This window comes from Peromyscus maniculatus, chromosome 4 (genome assembly GCF_049852395.1).
Source record: "Peromyscus maniculatus bairdii isolate BWxNUB_F1_BW_parent chromosome 4, HU_Pman_BW_mat_3.1, whole genome shotgun sequence".
In the NCBI taxonomy this organism is placed as follows: domain Eukaryota; kingdom Metazoa; phylum Chordata; class Mammalia; order Rodentia; family Cricetidae; genus Peromyscus; species Peromyscus maniculatus.
Window position 1 is genome coordinate 97,719,824 of NC_134855.1, and position 19,468 is coordinate 97,739,291.

General features: G+C 56.3%; 1 protein-coding gene across 1 annotated transcript in view; it reads right to left on the reverse strand.

The window, feature by feature from the left end:
- Sptbn5 (spectrin beta, non-erythrocytic 5) overlaps nucleotides 1-19,468 on the reverse strand; it is a 48,083-nt gene that overhangs the window by 7,886 nt on the left and 20,729 nt on the right. The window contains exons 20-52 of the mRNA XM_076570423.1: nucleotides 19,286-19,425; nucleotides 19,050-19,149; nucleotides 18,349-18,519; nucleotides 17,886-18,050; nucleotides 17,287-17,501; nucleotides 16,847-17,033; nucleotides 16,427-16,627; nucleotides 16,096-16,212; nucleotides 14,895-15,040; nucleotides 14,376-14,511; nucleotides 14,025-14,170; nucleotides 12,676-12,790; nucleotides 12,484-12,594; nucleotides 12,092-12,274; nucleotides 11,598-11,801; nucleotides 11,305-11,454; nucleotides 10,772-10,876; nucleotides 10,311-10,478; nucleotides 9,705-9,854; nucleotides 9,420-9,611; nucleotides 9,122-9,202; nucleotides 7,496-7,611; nucleotides 7,287-7,401; nucleotides 6,489-6,602; nucleotides 6,237-6,358; nucleotides 5,902-6,064; nucleotides 5,531-5,719; nucleotides 5,215-5,292; nucleotides 4,532-4,704; nucleotides 1,576-1,666; nucleotides 1,330-1,476; nucleotides 433-570; nucleotides 89-345 (exon numbers count right to left, since the gene is read on the reverse strand). Coding sequence (XP_076426538.1) covers nucleotides 89-345; nucleotides 433-570; nucleotides 1,330-1,476; nucleotides 1,576-1,666; nucleotides 4,532-4,704; nucleotides 5,215-5,292; nucleotides 5,531-5,719; nucleotides 5,902-6,064; nucleotides 6,237-6,358; nucleotides 6,489-6,602; nucleotides 7,287-7,401; nucleotides 7,496-7,611; nucleotides 9,122-9,202; nucleotides 9,420-9,611; nucleotides 9,705-9,854; nucleotides 10,311-10,478; nucleotides 10,772-10,876; nucleotides 11,305-11,454; nucleotides 11,598-11,801; nucleotides 12,092-12,274; nucleotides 12,484-12,594; nucleotides 12,676-12,790; nucleotides 14,025-14,170; nucleotides 14,376-14,511; nucleotides 14,895-15,040; nucleotides 16,096-16,212; nucleotides 16,427-16,627; nucleotides 16,847-17,033; nucleotides 17,287-17,501; nucleotides 17,886-18,050; nucleotides 18,349-18,519; nucleotides 19,050-19,149; nucleotides 19,286-19,425 — 4,886 coding nt within the window. The remainder of the gene's footprint in view (nucleotides 1-88; nucleotides 346-432; nucleotides 571-1,329; nucleotides 1,477-1,575; nucleotides 1,667-4,531; nucleotides 4,705-5,214; nucleotides 5,293-5,530; nucleotides 5,720-5,901; nucleotides 6,065-6,236; nucleotides 6,359-6,488; nucleotides 6,603-7,286; nucleotides 7,402-7,495; nucleotides 7,612-9,121; nucleotides 9,203-9,419; nucleotides 9,612-9,704; nucleotides 9,855-10,310; nucleotides 10,479-10,771; nucleotides 10,877-11,304; nucleotides 11,455-11,597; nucleotides 11,802-12,091; nucleotides 12,275-12,483; nucleotides 12,595-12,675; nucleotides 12,791-14,024; nucleotides 14,171-14,375; nucleotides 14,512-14,894; nucleotides 15,041-16,095; nucleotides 16,213-16,426; nucleotides 16,628-16,846; nucleotides 17,034-17,286; nucleotides 17,502-17,885; nucleotides 18,051-18,348; nucleotides 18,520-19,049; nucleotides 19,150-19,285; nucleotides 19,426-19,468) is intronic.

Below are 19,468 nucleotides of genomic sequence, written 5' to 3' on the forward strand. Positions count from 1 at the left end.
ATGAGAAGGTGGGGGGGCGGGATGCCCCTCCAAGGCGGCAGGCCAAGGAGGGCAAAGTATCATCAAACCAGCGCTCTGGGTAATCTACCTCTGAAGTAGCTGCTGGGCTCGCTCTTCCACACCTTTGGCGAGGCAGTGGCCTTCCTGGAAGCAGGCTTGGGCTTGGCCCTGCAGCTCCTGCACTTGCCTGGTCTGACTATCGACGGCTGCTTCCAGCTCCCCCTGCGCCCCCAGGAGCTCGCCCACCCTAGGCAGGTCCTGGTTTTCGACAGGGGCTCTCAGCTCCGCTTCCATGGACTCTAGCCAGCTCTCCAGTCTCTCCAGCATCTTCTGCAGATGCAGAGCCTGGGACAGAATGTAAGTGAGTATAAGAGAGTGGGGTGGTGTGTCCTAGAGTCCTGTCTAGTGAGTTGCTTGATAGTCCATCCTTACCTTGTGGGCCCCCTGGAGTCCGGCCATCTTCCTCTGGCAGTTGGCCTGCAGCTCGGTCCAGAGGTCTCCTAGTTCTTGCAGTCTCCCCCGGATGGTCTCAGAGGCCGGGTGGCCTCCGTGTAGCAGCCTCTGCCCCTCCTACACCATACATTGTACATACATCCTGGACTAAGGATGCTGGTACCCTGGTACCAATGACCAGCCTGCATCCTGACTGTGTGATGTGGGACAAATTTCCATCCCCTCTTCCCTCCCACCGTCCATCCTTTTTCCTTTTCTTCTTCTTTTTTGAGACGGGGTCTCACTCCACAGCCCAGGCTGGCCTCAGACTTGCTGTGGAGTGCTTTCTGTAATCCTGAGTGATGGGATGATGGGCCTGCACACCAGCCTGGCTCTTGCTCCTTGCCTCCCTGCCCTTTTCCTTCTGAGGCAGGGTCTTGCTTGAACTGCCCAGGCTGGCCTCTAACTCACTGCTGTCTAGCCTCAGCCGCACAGTGCTGGCATTGTGGGTGTGTGCCACCACGCCCAGCTTCACAAGCCTCTTAAGCTAACTCTCTTCGTCCTCTTCTGTGCAATGCAGCAGCAATGACATTGGTTAAATGAGGTAACTAACACGGAATGACTTAGCAACGCACTTGACATCAGGAGTAACCAGCCTGGGGTAGAGAAGGGGATGTTTAAAACCAAACCAAACCAAGCAAACGAATACACAAATGGTGCTCTGTTTTGATATCTATAAAATGATCGAAAAGGTGCCATCTTTGAAGAGGGCGTACCTGTAGGCAGCCCAGCACACAGAAAGCACACAAAGGCAGTGGTTGTCCCTGCTATGACTCAGAGCCAGCTGCAGGGGTGTAGGGGGCTGGGCTGTGGCCCCTCAGCCTCAGGGGACCTCACCGTCTGCAGCTCCTGTTGCTGAGGAACACTGGCATCCAGCACGGCCTGGAAATTCTGCTGCCTCTGCAACTGTGTTTGTATCGTGGCTGGGTCCTGCTGACCCTTGTCCAGAGCCTCCAGGTTCTTCTCCCTCAGCCACGTAGCTACCTAACACAAGGACAGAACGGGGCTCTGCTTTCCCTAACCTCCGGAGAGCCCCCCAAGGAAGGTGTACCCCACAACCCTCTCAGCCCAAGCAGTGGGAACCTCATCGGAATCCTGCATGAAAGTCCGAAACTGCCGCAGCTCCTCCAGCTGGCAACCGCGTGCTCTGGCTCGCTCTGTGAGTGCCTCTCTCCTGCAAGAAGAGGGTCTCGTGGACTCCCAGGCTCAACTGCCAGGACTGGAGAGTGTGTGGCCCCACTCCGTGTGTGTGTGTGTGTGTGTGTGTGTGTGTGTGTGTGTGTGTAAGGGAGTGCATGTGCCTCCCCTCCCCATGTGTGAGTGTGTCTGTGTGTGTGTGTCTGTGTGTGTGTCTGTGTGAGTGTGTCTGTGTCTGTGTGAGTGTGTCTGTGTTTGTGTGAGTGTGTCTGTGTGTGTGTGTGTGTCTGTCTGTGTCTGTCTGTGTGTCTGTGTGTCTGTGTGTGTGTGTGTAGCCCAGCCTTTCAAGATCCATACCACAAGGCCCGGAGTCAGAGGTTTCATTTGAAACAAGACACATGTGTTTCCCTGTATATTAGGATCACTTATGTTCATGTCCTAACCCTAATCTGAGGACGGAACTGTGTTTGGAGATAAGTCAGCTGGAATCTGAGAGGACAGATGTCCTTGTATGAGGGGGTTAAAGAAGGACACACTCAAAGGGATGACCATGTAAGGACACGGGAGAAGGCCATAGTCCAAAGACAGACAGACCCTTCGAACACCTTGATCTTGAACTTCTTGCCTCTAGAATTGTGAGAAAATAATTGGTTACTGTTTGTATCACCTAGCCTGTAGCACTCTGTTATAATAGTCCAAACTAATGTAGTGTCCAAGCAACTTTTTTCTTTCTTTTTTTAAATGTGCTGGGGATTGAACCTAAGACCTCATGCTTGCTAGGCCAGTGCTCTACCACTGAGCTATACCCCAATCCCTACTTTTGCTTTTTAAACCTTGTGAGGCAAGGTCTCGCTAACTTGCCCATGCTGACCATAAATTTACTCCATCGCCCAGGCAAGCTTAGTGATCTTCTTGCCTCGTTTCCCAAATAGCTGGGATTATAGGCCTGAGTCACTAGAACTGGTTTGTTTTTATGCCATTGTTACATTTCTATTTTATTTGATATATACATACGTGTGTGGGGGAGTGTGTGTGCATGTGTGTGTGTGTGTGTGTGTGCATGTGTGTGTGTGGGGGTGTGCATGCCACAGAGTGCACGTGGAGGTCAGAGGAACTCCCGGAAGCTGGCTCTCTCCTTCCTCCACAGGTTCCAGCAACTGAAGCTTATACAGCAAGCTCTCTCACCTGCTAGGCCATCTTGAGAATCTCACCGTTTCTTTTTTTTTTTTTTTTTAAAGATTTATTTATTCATCATGTATACAGAAGAGGGCGCCAGATCTCATTACAGATGGCTGTGAGCCACCATGTGGTTGCTGGGAATTGAACTCAGGACCTCTGGAAGAACAGTCGGTGTTCTTAACCTCTGAGCCATCTCTCCAGCCCTCACCGTTTCTTTTTAAGGCAGGGTCTCACTATATAGCTCAGCCAGGCTGAGTGGCCTGTGCTGTGCGACCCCAGCTGGCCTCACAACTCTCGATCCTCCTGTGCTCCTCCAACAAGTGCTTGGGTTACAGGTGTGTGCAACCATGTCTGGCTTTAGCCACTTTCTTGATTATGCATTGCTGTGAGCAAGAGTCTTTCTCACACACACACACACACACACACACACACACACACACACACACCCTACTTTAATATTTAACATACTTAAGACATTTGATATATGCAAGCTACATTATGTATTAATTTATATATTCCCTATATGTACCTTTGAAACAATGTATTAAAAACATTAGCAGATGCACACAGAATGAAGTTCTAATACCTCCACCCCATGGTGGCTTTTCCCTTCACTGGTGTTACCAAAGGGCCTGGAGCTGGGGGAAACCTGAGGCTAGATGGAGGCCAAACACCCTCCGGAGTATGGCCCAAGCCTGGGGAGAGGGAAGAGGTCAATGCCGTCATGCTGGGGTTGACTAGACCTGTCAGGAACCACCTAAGGTAATAGAACTGACTAACTTGCTGTTTGTCTACTCAGACCTCCATGGATACCCAGGGAAATCTACCTGCAAGAATGGAAAGGGATGGGGCCTGAAAAGTGGCTCAGCAGAACCAGAGGACCTGGGTTCGATTCCCAGCACCCACATGGCAGCTCACAATCATTTATAACTCCAGTTCCAGGAAACCTGATCTCCTCTTCGGGCCTCTAGAGGTACCAGGCATGCACATGGTGCACAGACATACATGCAGGCAAACCCCACATACACCTGAAATATAAATAAACAAATCAACAAGTAAACGAGAGGAGATATACTGGCTCCTGCTGGAGCATCAGCACAAGGAGCCGCAGGAGCGGGAAGGTAGTCCCAGCCAGTCTGGGACGTGGCTTTTGGATGCATCTGCCTTGGTCTCTACCCTGGAGGAGCTGGGCCAGCTGAGCCAGAGGAGTTGTGCTATGAGGGAGAAGGCAAGGCTAGTGTCATGAAATGGGCAGGCCACGCAGGTCTACGGCTGAGCTTCAGTTCCTTAAGAGATCTTCAGCCTGCTCAGAAGGACAGGCACCATGTTAAGACAGCACGGCCCTCAGAGGCAGATTGAAGACTTTAGGACAGTGGGGTCTGCCTCAGGTCCCACCACTTAGAGGAGGCTCAGGACCGTGGTTGTGAAGGACTGACCTAGCATGATCTGTCCCTTCCATGTCATGCAATCACTTCCTCTCGGTGTTCTAGTGTGAGTTTCTTAGTGGATGAAGCTGGGATGAAGGAAATGGATGCCATTGTCTAATGGAGAACAGGTAGACACACTGCCAGGTCAGGAGTGGAGAATACTCCCAGCCTCGGACCCTAGGCTTTGGAAAACGCTACTAGTTGGATCAAGAAGTTGACCAGGAAGGGAAGAGCTTGGATAATAGATGTCCAAGCCAGCTCACCCCCAGGTCCCGTCATCCCAGAGCCACAAGTACCTCAGGAGTAGGGCCTGGCACCTGGCCAGGATGCTGCGGGCCTCAGGGTGTCCACTCTGGTGCAGGCGGAGGGCTGTGGCCTCCAGCGCACTGATCTCTTCAGCCCTTGCCTTCAGGTGCTGCTCGAGCCTCTTGTGCTTCGACAGAAGGGTCTCCACAGTGGCCAAGGGACCCTGATGGAAGTGGGGTGCTGATGCGGACTACAGGGCTGCCCCCACTCCACCCTGGGCCATCTGCTTCCCTCTAGAACCCCTCTCCACAAAGTGATTGTTCTCCCAATGGCATTCCTCAGACCCCACCAGGCTGCTTCTAGCTTTAGGATAGGGGGACCATCTGTGTCCATTTCCAGGGCAGGCTGAGTGCTTCCCTCTCTCCTGTGAGAAAGATTATGTCAGCCCTAATTATTCCCCCAGGTCTCTGTGAGTTATGCTTGCCTGTTACTGGGGTTGAGACGATGTTGGAGTGAGGACAGAGGCAAAGAGAGAGATCCGAGGGAGCGACCACCCTAACCATAAGCTCACTCCCTCGGCTCCTCAGACACACCCTACGGGCCCTACCCAAGGGGCCACGGAACTCTTAGGACTGATGGTAACTGCTCAGCCGTGGGGAAGACCCTGACCCAGAGAGCTTGATGGCTCTGGCGGGCTCTCGCCCATCCTTCCCCACTCCTGCTGGGTACCTACCGCCGGTCCCTCACTAGCTAGAGAGACCTCCTCACTGTCGAACCATCGTTCCACCTTTTCCACAGAGCTCAGAAGTGACTGGAAAAAAAAGGACAAGAGAAAGTCAGGAGAGGGCCCAGGAACTACCCAGGCATGTGTGTGACCTTCCTGGTGGTTCAGGTTGGAGAACCAGGGGCCCGGCTCCACGGTATAGGAGCAGGCTGAATGGCAGGAATACCCGGGGAAGGCAGTCCTTCCGGGTTTGGCCTTGACCGGGGCTGTGGAGACGTCATAGGTCCTGATAGTGGGGTAGGCTGAAAGCTGGTCTGGGGCCCACCTGCTGCTCCAGGGCCTGCTGTAGCCGCTGCTGCCGCCTCTGCCACGATTCCTCCAAGCTACTCAGCTCCTGCTCCACAGCAGCCAGGGGTTGTTGAATCCCAGAGGCCAGTTGGCATCCAGATGCAAGCAGCTGCTGGCCCATGCTCCGGGCCAGGCTAAGGCTGTCTGCTCGGATGTCCAGCTCGACCTGTAATAGGCCTGAGGTCAGTTCCCCGTGGGCTGAGGCCTCCCAGGGTCACCAGAGGTCCAGCAGGAAGGAGAGGGCAGGATGGACAAGAGCAAAGTTGGCCAGGAGACAGAGAAAGGTCCTGGAAGGGGTCAGAGGAGGGGGGCAGAGTAAGGGGAGGGCTGACAGGGACTGCGGCTCACCTTGTATGCCTGGTGCTCTTGCAGCATGTACAGGGCTCTCTCGGGGCTGCAGGGGCTGCCCCGCGTGTCCATCTCAGCCTTCAGTCCCTGTGCCCAGTCCTGCAGATCCCGCAGCAGCATCTGGAGCTTCCAAACTTTATGGGCCACATCCTGTGACTCCCTCCTGCTCACAGGACTCATGGGTTAGTTCTAGGATCATGGAACCTCCCCTCCCTCATGCCCAGTATCCTTTAACCCCTCAGCACAGAAGGTCTGCGGGCTGGGGCCAAGGGGAAGTGCAGACTGAGAACTGGAGGGCACCATTCGGCATGGGACTAAGGCCCAAGGGCTCATACCACTTCTGGAGCCTGCTCCAGACCTTCCACCAGCAGTCCATCATTTCTTGTCGCTTATGACTGAGGCTGTGGGCAACCTCAGGACTTCTCTTGCAGAGGCGGCCAACCTTACCCTCGAGAGACTGCAGGGATAAAGGTCAGAGGCCAGGCGGCAGGGGCCCCCGGGGTTTTTTGGGTCTCTGCACATGGCTCTCAGGAATCCACCAGGGCTCCCGCGGATGTACCTAGGGCCCGGGTCCCCCAACTGCACACCTCCACCTGAGTCTGGATGAGGCCCATCCCCTGTTGTAACATTTTCTGTTTCCATGGTAGCCTCTGTACATTCTCCAAATCTTCTGTGCTCTCCAGGGCCTGGATCAGGGATTCCTGGGAGGGTGGGAGGGGAGCCATTACTGGCTAGGCTCAGCTTCAGCTGTCGCCTCGCCACAGGAGCCTGGTCACCTAGGGTGGCGGTGCAGAATGCAAGCACCCTGCATGAATCCCTTCCTGCTGATGGGGTGGGAGCAGGGCCCTGCACCTGGCCAGAGGAACAGTTCTGGGGCAGGACTTTGGGCCTTGACTTTCCTCTGGTGAGACGTGTGTGGTGCTTCCTGGCATGGTCTCTTTGACCCTGAGGGATCTCAGAGGCCAGAGGCCTGCGTTAGCTGTGAGGGCAGGATCCAGTGGAAGGGGATGCTGTCCCACACAGAACTTCTCAGGTTGCAGAGGCCTCAGCTGCACTTATGCCAGCTTCCAGCCCACCTGCATCTCTGTGGGAACTGACACCATCCTGGGCCAAACCTCTTCTGGGCTCTAGACTTGCTGAGGGTTCAGGGAAAATAGGTGTGCTCTGACCTCTAGACCCACCCCACATCTGGGATGGAAAGAGGCAGGGGGGCTGGCTTGGGAGCTGCAGAGGTGTTGGGGGGGGTGTAGTACGATTCTCATCAGATTCCCTGGTGGACTCCTGGTGTGATCCAGATGAAGAGCAGAGGTAGGCCAGGGACTGGGGTCATGGGAGACTCCATGCCATTGCCAACTCCGTGCACCAGGGGACTTTTCACTACCTACCTTTTCCCTGATCTGCTCAGTGAGGTTATCCAGTTCACTGGACAATGTGTGTGTCTCCAGGGCTGCTTCAAGCCGCTGCTGATACAGGAGCAGGTTGCCATGGAAAGTCTTCCACCTGACCAGAGGATGGGGGTGAACCTTGCAGCCCGAGGTGGCCCCCAGCCCCTCTTCCAGCCCCACTGGTCCCCCTTGCCCCGTCTGAGACTGGCCTATGGTTGAGCTGGTTTTGCCGCTGGCTGATGGTCTCAGATTCCTCGGGGCTCGGGTTCTTGAGCTGCGGTGACAAGTTTTTGATTCTCCCGATGTAGGTGTCATCCACTGTGACCTACGGGGAAGGGGGAGGTGTGAACACTAACTAACACCACCTGTTCAAGCCTCCTCCTGGAGTAGCTATTGTGATTGTCCCCTGGGAAAGCCATCACCATCTTGAGGAGTCCAGCTGTGCCTCTTGCCAAGGATCACCCCAGCTGGGCTTGCTGACCCTTTATATTCCCTCATGGACGGGTGGGAGGGTCACAGGACCCGCACCTGAATATCCAGGTGCTCCATAGCATCTGCTGTGTGTCATTCTGCCTTAACTGCACACGGCCTAGGGAAGAGGCTAGACCGTATAAACTGGGAAGAGTTTGGGAGGGGCTCCTTCAGAGCCCTCTGAGTAAGCTTTTCAGCTTGTTGGGGGAGGAGTACCCACATTCCTGTATTATGCTCTGTAAGGAAGTCCAATAAACCCCAGAACGAACTTCGTCTCATGTCTTGATTTGTCACTGGGGCCTTGGGAGAAGGGGTAGATATTTCTTATGTCTCCCCCTGGGAAGGAATTTTCGCAACCACAGCAGATTTGGGGAGTGGGAGGTGGCTGCTTCCTCTGCAGTGACAGGTGCTGGAGACCACCCCCTCAGCTCTGAGGTGGGGGAACGGGCTTCTTAGAATGAGGACTGGGTAGGAGGGCGAAGGTGGACACAGACCCATGGGTAGTGTTTAAAGTTAAAAATGGAGCCTGGACACAGGCAGGCTTACAGGTCTTCAGGGAGGGGACCCCCAGCAGGGTGGATCACAGGCTGCCTGCTCCCTATATTTGTACCATTTAACTCATCTGAGAGGTGATCCCGGAGCACAGCGGGGCTCAGGGAGTCATGGTGCTCACTCATGGCAGGTCAGGACTCGGGCCCAGGGCCCCCCTTCCTGCTGTACCATATGGCACAGCATCCAGCAAATGACATCACCAGCTAAGGACGTGTTGGGTTTAAGACTGCAGCCTTTACCAAAATCCCATACACCTGCATCGAGGTCAGCGCCTTCAACACTGTCTCCATCACCTGCTTATGAATGTATTTGCCAAGGCCCCCTCTGTATTACAGAAATAGATTCCGGGTGTTTTTGGTCAGTGATGTGGGTGAGGAGATGCTGAACTATTCACACTGAAGGAAGGCATTGATTATCTACCACACCCAGGCACAGGCTGTATCTTTTTTAGTAATCTTGAAATGGTAAGTTAGGATCACAACTTGGTCTAAATGCAGAAGTTGCCCAGCAGCTCCATGCATACCTCTGCTTCTTACCATGACACTCAAACCAAGATTCCCAGGAGAGGCATCAAATTACAGGCATAGAATCATGTGACCACCACCACACACATGCATTCCCTCACCTCTGAGGAAGGCATGCTACTCATTTCAGAGATGAAGAAACTAAGGATTGACCAGATGAGGGAGCTTGCCTAAGTGTGGCCAAGTAGTGCAAAGCCAAGCTTGAGCCTTTCTCTGGATTCTGGAGTCCACTGGACAAATTTCCCAATGGGAGATCCTGTGCCAACCCTCCCGAGCACAGCCTCTCACCTGTAACCTGTGGGCCTCTCTGCAGAGCTGTAGACAGTGTTCAAGGCTCAGGCCCATGTCGCCGCTGTTCACCATCCTCTCCTGTGGAGGCCAAGGGTGGGGATGCAGCGCTCAACTCTGGCCTGTAGCTGGGGCAGCGTCAGGGCAGGCGGAGGCTTGGGGCTTCCCACTAAAGCCCTTACCATCACGGAGACAGAGAACTACGTGCCTGGCTCTTCCCCACCCCATCCTTTGGCTCCTGGTCCCCAGCCTCAGCCCCCAGCCTCCAAATGCCTTGCTCGGCTCTCGGAGCCTTCACCTTCTCCTGGATCCAGGCCTCTGCTAGGTCCACTCTCTGCAGGAACTCCAGGAAGCTGCGTCGGCCCTCCAGGGCCTGGCCCTGCAGGGTCACTGCCTGCCTCAGCTTCTCCCAGAGCTCCCACAGGGCCTTCAGCTTCTGGGAGACCTCTCCAGTCCCAGGGTGGCTCTGTCCGAGGAGCCCTTCACCTTGCTGGGAGACAGGAATAGGGGAGCGCTCAGCCCCTTTCTTCTTATCTGAGACCTTGGCCATCAACACTTTAGGCTGAGCTGAGGCTGGGGTTACCTTGGCAACAGAGGTCATGACCTGCTCATGGGCCTGGACCTCAGCCTCGAAGGCCTGGTGTTTCCACAGGTGCTTCAGACAATCATTTAGGTTTCCAAGAGGGCTCCAAGCTCTCAGTTGCTGGACCCGCTCCTGGATCCAGTCCTCAACCTGGTAGGGACGGGGCCAAATCCTATGATGCTCCATCCTGAAGCCCCATCCCCACCCCCTTCCACTCCCGCTCCACACTAGTATAGTCCAGGGCAGAGCTAGCAGTATCTAGTAAACAAGCACCAGGGTTCTAGGCAGGAAGCCATGCCCCAGGCCAGGCTGAGCAAGGAACTTGGATGGGAGTCTGTTTCAGAGGTATGAGCCCCCTGTTCCAGGAACCTGTCCCCCTTCCTATAACTCTTCTTTGCCTTGGCTCTGCCAGGGCTCGGCAAACAGATGAGTCTCAGCCCACAGGGGCTCCAAATCCAATGTTCTGGGCTCCACGGCCCCCAGGAAGCCACTTAACTCTCCAAACCTGTTTTTATCATCAGACACAGTGTTGTGGTCTGAGTGTCACCTCAAACTGCACAAATGCACTCCAAAGTTTGGGCAACGGGCAGGGGACGGGCCTCTGACCTGAGCTGCCGCCCTGGTGAAGTTGGCCATCTTCAGGGAGGTGTGCAGGGCTTGCCCCCGGCTCCCTGCCAGCTCCTTCACTTGAGCCCGATGCTCCAGCACGCGGTAAACCAGGCTCTGCCCCTTGGGGCTCGGGGTAGTTTTCAACTGCTCCCGCAGGGTGGCCTCCTGTGGAACACGGGCAGTCAGCAGCTCTATGCTGGCCACCTGGCCGTTGACTTTCCCTCAGCTCTGCACGGCTAAGGACTGGCTGGTGGCCCCGGCGACCTCGCACTCAGTGAATGCTCCCTGGGGCCCCCCCAGTGTGAAGCAGCCCGGGCTTATTCTTGATCCATAGGAACACTTCCAGCCCTGCTTCCACAGACATAAAAACAAGCGCTGTTTCTGGGCGTACACCCAGCCACCGTACCCCTCTTGAGGACCCCCCCACCATCGTGTTCAGGACTCCCTGAGCCCATCACCTTCTCGTCCTGGAGAGCGAGCACTTTCTGGAAGACCACATGCTTGCAAATCAACTGTTCCACTTCCTCCACTGAGCAACCCAGGCCACCGGCTTTCAGGAAGGCCTAGATCAGTATGCGGGAAGGTCAGAGGCACTGAAGGCTGCCAGCACTGTTACCGAGGCGGTACCCCTGGGGCCTCAGCAGCTGAGGGGAACACCGCACGCATGTGGGCAGGGGAGAGGTGAGGGGAGCAGGAGCCCAGGTGGGAGGCCAGCCACACTTCAACCTCCGACACAGTGGAGATGATCGGCCATCTCTATCCGACTCAGGGCTCTCAGTCCAGTGTCTAGGCTGGGCAAGAGCAGGGCTAGATCTGGCCTGGGGGTGCTAGTGGGGGCCATGGTGCCCTGGTGATCTACACTAGCCACCGGGGAGGACTCACCCACAGCCCCTAGGCTCCATGTCCAAGAAAAAGCCAAAGACTCGGGAAGAAAGGGAGGAACAGAGGTATGGAAGAGGATGAGGGTTCGAGTCGAGGCTGTAAGACCTGCCTCCTGGGCTGTGAGGATCTTCGCCAGCTGGTCGCACTGTCTGAGGAGGCGCTGTTCTTGAAGCATGCTCTGCAGCCTCTCTTGCTTGAGTGCCCAGGCCTCGAACACCTGGTCACGCTCCTCCTGTAGGGCTTGAAGCGCATCCTGGACCTGCAGGTGAGGATGTGGAGAGGTGGGGTCGGGGAGGGCCACTAATGCATCCCCAGGGAAGCCTTGGAGAAGAGGCGGTGGGGTGGGCAGGGGGCAGCCCAAGGGGTGACAGGGTGGGCAGGGAGCATGGGCAGAGTGCCCACCTCCTTAGCGGGTGTCCCCGCAGCCAGAAGTGACTGCTGGCCCAGCTTAGTAGCCTGCCGCTGCAGCTCTTCTCTGGCTTCCAGTTCTGCCCGCAGCCATTGGTGGGCCCTGAGCCTGAGCAGGGTATGGCTGGGTTCCCAGGAGGCCTCCTCCCTCTGCAGCTCCTGACGCATGCTGGCCACCCAGGAGGTGTAGTCCTTCACCTGACCCCGGGAGAGAACGAGGCCCCATTGAGATGGGGCTGGTGGCACACAGCTGTAGCCTGCCCGAACCCATGGACACATCAAGCTGTCTGAGACAGGGCCTCTGGTGAGGCTCGCAGGCCTCTGTGACTCAGTTTCTCTGTCGTCACCCAACCCAGTCCTTCCAGGATTACAGACCCTTGATCTTGCCCTTTCTGGCCACACTCATCTTCCCTCTAGAACCGGAGGGCCTCGGTGCGTGTACACATCTGTGCACACCTGAGCCCCTCCCGAGAGGAGAAAGCCCTCACCGCTGTGTGGAAGCGGACCAGGAGGTGTGCGCGTTCCAACTGGGCCCTGCGCTTCTCCACACGCAGCTGGAGGGCCTCCCAGGATCGTGTCACAGCTTGCTGCTGCTGCTGGACAGCGGCGAGGGCCTGAGGACCTGGGCACAGCTCCTGTACCCTGCTTCCAGCCTCCAACAGTTCCTGCAGCTAACAGGTAAGGGATAGGAGAGGAGAACAGTTTCTTCAAGAGGTGGAAGGACCTGAGCATCCCAAGGTACGTTCCCTGTCTGAGTACTCAAGCCTGGGAACTTCCTGGGCCATGCTCTGCCATGCAGGGCAGGCCCAACGGGAAGGACAAACAGGCCAGGCTGGACGGCCTGCAGGGGCCCGAGGGACTGTGCTAGCAGCCGACTCACCTGCTGCTCCAGGCCTGCCAGCTCACGTTCCAGCCTCTCATGTCTCTGCAGCTGGTTCTCTACCCCACGCAGGTCCTGGGCCACGTCATTAGGGAGGCTTGTAGCTTTCTCCTAGGGTAGAAAAGGGTCAGGGGAGGGTAGGAAGGGAGGGTGGGGCACTGAGCCTGGGAGATGCACCTCTAGAGTTCATACCTGAATCTGAGTAAGGACTTCTAGGAGGTCTCTGTGGACTCGGAGGGCAGTTTCTGTGTCATGGAGCAGGCGGCTTTGGGCATGGGTCAGCTGCCACAGTTCAGACCAGGCAGCCCTACCACACAGAAGGGCAGCCATGGGTCAGCCTGCATCCCTGTCTGGTCTGCCTGATCAGCTCTCTCCTCTCTGGGTGGAACCCAGGGATTGCCCAAAGCTCCTGATGGGGGAGGGGTGTCTTTCGAGCCTCCTGCTTCTGGCTCCCCCCTCCTCCAAACCTGGCTCCCTTCCCCTGAGCCTCTCTCGTTTCACGGGAAGTGTAGCCCTGTGCGCTGTCCTGCCAGGCTCAGCCGGTCACAGCTCTCTCTGTCCTAACTCTGCTCCCATCTTTTGTGTCTGTTTTCAGAATGTCGATCAACCCCATTTGTGGAGATCTGAATAGGAATGGCCCCCATAGACTCATGTGTTTGAATGTTTGGCCCATAGGGAGTGGCACTATTAGAAGGTTTTGCCTTGCTGGAGCAGGTGTGGCTTTGTTGGAGGAAGTGTGTCACTGTGGGGGCGGGCTTTGAGGTCTCTTTTTATATGCCCCAGTGTGGGACAGTTCACTTCCTTCTGCGGGGGGGGGGGGGGGGGGGGGAGGGGGCGGGGATCAAGATGTAGAACTCTCAGCTCCTTCTCCAGCACCATGTCTGCCTGCACGCTGCCATGTCCCACCATGATAATAACAGACTAAACCTCTGAAACTGTAAGCCAGCCCCAATTAAATGCTTTCCTTTATAAGAGTTGCCATGGCCATGGTGTCTCTTCACAGCAACAGAAACCCTAAATAAGACAAGACATTACAGATCCTTGGGCAGAGAGTCCCTCTCTTTCCTCCATTTCCCCCTTTCCATGCTCTCCCTGTGCTCAAAGGCTTCTTCCAGGCTAGACTTTATGCTGAGGGTCAGGAGAAGATCTGACCTCGCCTTAATCTCACAGGCTAGAAAAGGACCCATACCGGCAGGTGGTGGACACCTAGAATAACGAATGGAAGGCCTGTGAGCATGGGAATTTGGAGCTCGGAGCTCACGGAAGGCCTCCTCTCTGGCTGAGGTAGGTTCCTTCCACAGTTCCTCCTCCACGTCTAAGGAGGCAGTAATCGGGAAAAGTGCCCCTGGGGGGCTGGGAGAATCTGGTTGGTAACCCCAGCCTCGTCTTCCACCATAGACCACAGTGGAGGCTTTAACATTGCAGGGACCTGGCCCTCTGGCTGAGCAAGCAGGGCCCAGTGACCCGCAGAGCATACACCCTCTGTTACCTCTCTAGACCCTCCTCCAAACCTAGACCCTTGCCTGGGCCGCCACACTTACCGTAGCTCCTGCTGCCGCTGGCGGGCCTTGGGTGCGGCACTGTGCCCACCCTCCAGGAGGCGCTCTGCCAGCTGTTGGCAGGTCTCTACTCGCAGGGCACCGGTTTCAATTTGGTTCTGAAACTCGGTAAACTTAGTGCAGAGTTGCTGAGGAGAGAGGGGAGCAGATGACAGGGTGGCCCCAGTCCAGGCACTCGGTGACAGTGTGGGGTTGTGTGGCCGCAGTCCCGGCACGCTCCACCCCGAAGGCATACTCCATGATTCCACTGTGCCTTCTCTACCCAGCCCAGCAGGACGAGCCCCTGCCATCCAGCCCCTGCCTCGTGTGTCTTCCCTGCTCCTAGCCCCTCACCAGCACACGCTCATGGTCTTCCCCAAAGTGGTCCCCTCCTCTGACCACCTGCTTCCAGCTAGCCAGCCACCTCTGCAGGTCCTCGGCTTCTCTCGTGAATTCATGTAGCCTCAGGGTCCCGTCCAGCTCCCGGCCCCTATGGTGACAGCCAGGGGTTCCCCAGATGTGAGCTGTCTGTCTGCTCGTCTCCCTGGGGACCCGAGGGAGAGGGTGCTGAAGAATGGGGTTGTTCGTGATCTTTGCCCAAGCCTTTGACTTGGGAAGAGGACGTAGGAAGGCCAGGGTAGGGGACAGAGGGGGTTGGCAAGAGATGGAGAGCTGGGAATTGAGGGCCCGAGTTCCTGCCATGGGAGCCTTTACTGAGGAGCTTATAAAGAGGCGAGCAACACAAAAAAACAGCCTTTTCCTGGGGCATCCTAAAGGCCTGGGTCCCTGCCATCACAGGGCCATGGCAGAGGACAGTCAGCTGTGGTTAGGGCCCCTGTGCCCACTGATGAGAGGGTCCATAGTCTCCCTCACCGTGCATCCGCCAGCGTCTGTAATGCCTGCAATCGCTCCCGTACCATACCCAGCTGCTCAGAGGCCTCAAATCCAGTGAGGGTCTGGAATCTCTGCTCAAGATCCTCCACAGAGCTCCAATAAAGAGCTAATTCCTGCTGCAGCATCTGCCAATGTAAGAATCCGGACTGGGTGGTTCTTCATCTCTCTATACATCTACCCCTATACAACCTATACATTCATCCCCCCCCAGGCATTCATTCAACAACTCACACACTCGTCTGTTTACCTCTCAACTCACTGACTTACCAATATACTCATCCATCTACATACCAATCCATGCTCCACCCACTCAGCTTCACCCACCACACATTACCCACTTACCCAATACTGACGGCACACTTACTGTTTTACAAAATGAAGATATGGTCTCCACCCTCAGAAGACTCACTACTTAGCCAGAAAGAGTAATGGTGGGGAGATTGGGCCAAGGAAAAGGGGGTCCAGGAGGCATCATACTGGACCCCAATATCAAAATGTAAAAATACACAGAACTGAGCAAGCCTCTCTGCATGCTTGGCACAGGGAGGCTACATGAGGCCAAGCCTGCAGGTATACCCTTAGGAATAGCTCGCTGAAAATCCTCAGCCACGAGACACCACGAAAGAGTGACCACTGGAACATGCAGGAGAGTATCCGGACAGGAGGACATTTCCATGACAAGAAGCAGGGATACAGAGGGGCCGAGGCTTTGAAGCTTGATGGTTCTAGGAATCCACTCTGGCCTCCCTCCTTCCTACCAGGGATGCTTGTGGGAGGAGATGGATTTAAGGGTGGCGAGTGGGTTAACAAAAGGTTGATGTTCAGAGCCCTATAGCAGGACACATATGAAGGACAGGGGGCAGGCTGAAGCGGGTGACTCTGAGGAGCAGGAAGGTCCTGGGAAGGAGATGAGGAGACAGAGGCACCCCAAGTCTGCATGAGAGGCAAGTTCAGGAAGGCCAACACACTCCTGAGTCACAAGGCTGGGGCTGTCCTGGCAGAGCGTGTGCTCAGGGGAGGAGGGTGATAAGGACTCGGGTGGGCGGCGGACGGGGTTAGCCATGTGTTCAGGAAGGACACAGCAGGGCTCTGTGTCTCAGGAAGCAGGATGCGCCCTTTGGAGTGTGGCAGGCTTCCTTGTGGTCTGCTCACTCACATGGGGGTGATCAGGACACAGTACCTGGTGTTTCCTAGCGAGTCCAAAGGTAGCTGTCTCGTCACCGCCATATTCCTGACTGCTTGCCAGAGGCCACTTTTCCTCCACCCAGGTCTCTATTTCTGACACAGTCAGAAAGTACTGCAAAGAATGATGTTGACTCACCATAGCGATCTTAGCTGGGACCCTTCATCACCCGTCCTGGTCGCCAGCAGCTGGCAGAGAGGCTTCTGGACCCTTATTGGAACCAGCTAACTTGGCATAGAGCTCCCACCATGAAGGTCCCACAATTTCTCCCTCCCACAGCTGGTCCAGCTTCCACTGCTCTGCAGATCCCACCTTCTTTGTCTCCTACCTGCTGGATAGTGACGGCCTGCTGCAGGCAATGGGCACGTGCATCACATGCCTGCTCCAGCTCTGCCCAGTGGCCTTCTAACTTCCGGCACTGCTCCACAATGCGCTGAGCGTGGGGGTGCCCAGAGGCTGCTAGGCTCTGGCCAGAACTTAGTACTCCATGCAGGTGTTCCACGTGAGCTTTCACCTCAGCCTGGAGCACCTGCCACAGAACAGCGGGATTCCCTCAGTCACACACGCCCAGATTAGAACCGCCGATGTGTCTCTAGGCTCACCAGGCTAAGGACAACTGGAGCAGAGTGGATCTGGGAATCAGGACACCCAGGGAGAAGGATTTCGGAGGCCAGGATACCCTGAGTAGTGGCAGGGGGTTCTAAGTTCTGGGGATGAGATACTGGGGCCCTGGAACAGGTGACACTACCTTGTGCTTACGTTGAAGGCGCTGGACATCGCGGTAGCAATGGGCAGGGTAGGTGGGGCCGGTGCTGGGCATGTGCTCAGCCACCCATGCGAGTTCCAGGTTGCTAAGGCGGTTGAATTGGTGCAGCTCAACTGAGGCCTGCAGTTGCATGCGCCGGGCGGCCAGCATGCTCTGCAGGGCCTTGAACCTGGTAGAAGGAGAAAAGATGAAGAGGCCGGGGGAAAGGATAAAGACAAGGTCATGGTCCTTTCCTCATCTCCACCAGGGACCCATGAAGAACAATGTCAGGGAACAGAGGGAAACCTGTGAGGCCGCCCCACCCCAGAATGACTCTACTCAGAAGGGTTTGGATGCGCTCAGGTCCTTTAGGTACCACTCAGGTTCCCAAGGCGTGTGTGGAGGGGGAAGCATGGCCCTCGAGATGAAGATGGAATGGCCACCTCTGGTGACACTTCTGGCTCTCCTCCAGGATGGCCAGGGAAGTGAACGCATTGTGGGTCTCAGGGATGAGGGCAGCCATCTTGCTGGCCAGGGCCTGGCTCTTGTCCTCTAGTTGACAGTGCTGTTTCTGCAGCCTCAGGCTGGAGTACAGGTCCTGTCCCGATTCTGCTCTCTGCAGGGCTCCCTCCAGCTGCTCCAACGTCTCCCTGACATCCTGGGGAGGGTGGCAAGAGGCTGCATTCACCTTTCCACTGCAGCTCAGCAGGCAACCCTGCCGGGGCTCGAAGTCTACAGAGCTCCTAGGCCCAGATTCACCAGGGACCCATCATGTCTTCCCAGCTCATAGTGTGCAAACCATCTCCTTGTGCACCTTCCTCTCTGGAGGAAGTTGTGATAATCACATGCTAGACACACGGAAGTTACTCTGGTGGTGGCCTGCTGCTGGGCAAAGCCATGCTTTACTCTGGGCCAGAGCTTGGTACAGGACTTCATAGGGGGGGTGGGACCACTCTTCCAGCTCTTTCTGTTCTGCCTGTTTCCAGGCAAGCCTGGTCTTCCCTCTGTGTCCTCGCCCCCCATCCCCCTATTCCCCAGGGACCTGCAGTAGCTCCAGGAGCTGGCCCTGCCGTCTGGTCTGCAGCAGCCTGTCCCCTTGCTCTGCCATCCTGTGGTCCAACTCTTCCCACTTGTGACTCAGGCCCTGGAGTCTGTCCTGTATGTCCTCCTGTGCATATGGGTGGCCATGCAACAGCTCTCTCCCAGCCTGGAGTGGAGACAAAGGCCCGGGCTATTTTGCTGAGCTGCCAGGACCACCACCAACCACAGCATGCTGCACCCAGGGGCAAAAGGCAGGTTGCTGGCTACAACTGTCTTCTTCCAGCTCCCTGGAATGGTGGCAGCCTTCCGAGCTGATTTGGGTGCCTATCTAGGGGGACACCCAGCTAAGTGAAGGAGGCAGAGGGGTCCCTTCTTCCAGTGACTGTGCTCTATAGAAGTAGGCAGAGCAGTGTGCTGGGAATCTGAAGACAAGAGGGCTCTGCACTTCTTCCAAGCATCCTCACCTGCTGTAGGTCCTGCATGTACCCGCGGGTAGCTAATAGCTCACGCTTGGTCATTTCGTGCCACTTGGGTTTCTTCAGAATGTTGCTGCATGCTTGGGAGGGTTCACCGGCCACCGTGGGCCACTTCCCCTGCATCCACAGCATTAACTCCGCCACAGCCTGCTTCCATTCCTGCCAGAGAACCAGGAGATGGTGGGTCTCAGGGTCCAGGGGGAGGGATGGTACACCTACCTCTGGAGAGCAGGGCACCGTGGGGAAAAACAGGACCCTGAGCCAATTCTTGGGTACAGGGGAGGTAGAGCTTGGATTTTGCTTATCCCCAAATGGGGCAAGGACACTGTGCCCAGAAAGAGAAATGCCTATCAGGTCCCACCCCACAGATGACACCAGATCTCATGTGGTTCTTGATCTAAATGGTTTGAGGTTTTCTGGAGGCCTGGCCTGGCCCTAGGGCCTGAACGAGCATCAAAGCTGGTCTGTAGCTACTTCCCTTCACCCAGGCAAACCCTGGCGAGTCAGAAGTGAGGGCGGGTATGTAGTAGGGTGAGAGGGGCAGGTAGTCAAGGGTCCTTTGAGAAGCATGGTGAGCACAGCTCCAGAGTCCTCTTGGAAACACCCAAGGGTTGGGAAAGTGCCCAGTAGACAGGATCCTCCTGCCTCAGTGCAGCTGTGGGCTGGTCTCCTGCAGCCTAGGGACTCACTTGCAATTGGAGGGAGGCCAGCAGCTGCTCCCTTCTCTGCTCACTCCTCTCCTGGACCCTGGTCCACTGTGTCTGGACACTGTGCAGCAGCTCTCTGATCCTGGAGAAGAGGGGGAGGAGAAGGCTCTTCCCTGCCTGAGCCCCCAGCCCCCCAGCCCAAGGGAACCCCGCCCCACCCAGCCGTGGGGCAGCAGTCTGTCCAGGTGCAGAGAGACTGCAGCAGGCAGATGGCTCACTTGTGCTCAGCCGGGTGCTGGCTCAGAAGCAGCTTTTCACCACACGCCCGCAGGGCCTCAGCCCGAGATCCCAGGGTGCTCCGGAGCCACCCAAAACCTTGGTGCTGCTGCAGCAGGCTCTGGGCCTCCCTTAGGTCCTCCTGGTGCAGAGACCTGAGGTCAGCTCATCCTCCGGGCCTTCCT